Below are 1756 nucleotides of genomic sequence, written 5' to 3'. Positions count from 1 at the left end.
CCCTCACTTTCTCTGTATGTATGCGTTTGTGCGTATATGTTTCTACGCCAGTGTACGTGTCTCGATTTTATTAACACATCTATGTATTTGACCTGCCTTTCAGGATGAAGTTTGGTTTCTTTGCGGAGTACCATAAGCGCGGCCTGGCTCCAAAAGACTACTGCAGTCCTGGCGGCCGCGGCTTCATCAGCCCCAGCGTTACCATAGAAACACAACTATCCGTCTGCGCTTTGGACGACGACGGACCCTACGCCAACATTGTCTCCCCTCACCTCATGTACAACGATCCACGCTACGGGCGACCCGAGATACAAGAACCCGTTTCCAGCCAATCAGAGCAACGCCAGCGACAAGGAAACCATTTGTATGACAAGGTCCCCGCGTCGTCATCATCATCATCCCGGCCGCCATTGCAGTATCAACAAGAGCTTCTGCTAGCTCCTACGAGACTCACAGACGATGACAGTGGGTTATCCTCTCCTGTCTTCGTCACAGACTTGTCTTCCAGCAGCGACTACTACTCTAGTCTTTCCCTTCCTATTGAATCCGAAGGTAGCAAATCGCTAGGAACCGCCGGGAAAGGTCCAAGAACATCGGTCTACTCCGGTTGTGACTCAGAGGACGAGAACATCTCTTGCTACGTAGAGATACACAAGGGAAAAGGCCTAGAAGGCAGTACTAGCAGCAGTAGTCGGAGAGCTATCGAGCCACATATCAATACAAGAGACAATAGACCCTCCTCGTCTTCCCAAAAGCGGAAGGGCAACATGAGACGTATGGTGCAGAGGTGCAAGAAAGCTGGCGCCTCTCTTGTGCACGGAGTCGTCTGGAACAGGTCGTCGGGGTCTTCGTCTGTCGCCAGTGACGTAGGAGCAGAACCTCCGGCGTTGCGTTCCAATAGCTCCAACTGGTCTCTCCGGAAACCGAAACCGTTTGTTCCATACCCGAGATCGTCGCAAGCAAGGCCGTGCAGTGTTCAAGTGACGACTCCGGAATTTCCTCAGTTAAGTGACGCTTCCTACTCAACGATGAGCCAAAAGTCGGATGATGAGCCTGCCGATATGTTAACAAGAAACGGCGACGTGGGTCGAGGAGATGAACCTTCGATACAAACCATAGAACCCAGTGCCAACTCTTCCAGCGAGGATAAGGTCCTCAGTAAATTGAGAAATTTCGGCAAATTTGTGGGCCATAGACCAAGTTTCAAGAGGAAAAGAAAAAATAAAGACTCCAAAGTACCAACATCTTCACTGCCGCCTGAACCAATGACTCCCTCGGCGACAAAGGGAGGGGAGAACTCAAACCATCCGGATTTTACTTTTGTTAACGAAGGCCTGGACAAGACAACAGATCCCGATTCCAAAGTACGGAAGTCTCATTTTAGGAAAATGAAAATGCCAAATGTGTTGAAAAGACTTGGCAAAACTTAAAATTGCCTGTATCAACTGGAAAGTGAAAACATCGTTCCTGGAATGAGTTTATCAAATCGTGCCTTTGAGCGTTTCAGGACAAACAACCTCAAGCTGGTACTCTCCATGTGTTGTTTGCGATCTGACGCAATTAGTCTTTGATGGTCTTATTTGAGCCCCCGGCGACACAGTTAAGGTCTTGAGGAGACGAGCTGGCTCGGCGTGTCTGCCAAGAACAAACCCGGGAGTCGGCGGTTTAGTGTTTAAGCCCTTGACCGTTCGCCGAGACAGAATGTAGAAAGAACAATCAACCAGTGAGCAACACACACACACACACACACTCACAC

The 1756-nt window shown here is 49.5% G+C and overlaps 1 protein-coding gene across 1 annotated transcript in view; it reads left to right on the top strand.

Moving 5' to 3' along the window:
* The window catches only part of LOC101852301, a gene marked incomplete in the record, with an annotated part of 28030 nt that extends 26280 nt beyond the window's left edge, over window positions 1–1750 (top strand). The window contains 1 exon segment of the mRNA XM_013087725.2: window positions 102–1750. Within this exon segment, the coding sequence (XP_012943179.1) occupies window positions 102–1430 (1329 nt within the window).
* Window positions 1751–1756: the final 6 nt, after the last annotated feature.

The sequence above is a fragment of the Aplysia californica genome, unplaced genomic scaffold (genome assembly GCF_000002075.1).
Source record: "Aplysia californica isolate F4 #8 unplaced genomic scaffold, AplCal3.0 scaffold00021, whole genome shotgun sequence".
Classification (NCBI taxonomy): domain Eukaryota; kingdom Metazoa; phylum Mollusca; class Gastropoda; order Aplysiida; family Aplysiidae; genus Aplysia; species Aplysia californica.
Note: the sequence above shows the minus strand (reverse complement) of the source record. Positions and strands in the feature narration are given on the sequence as shown.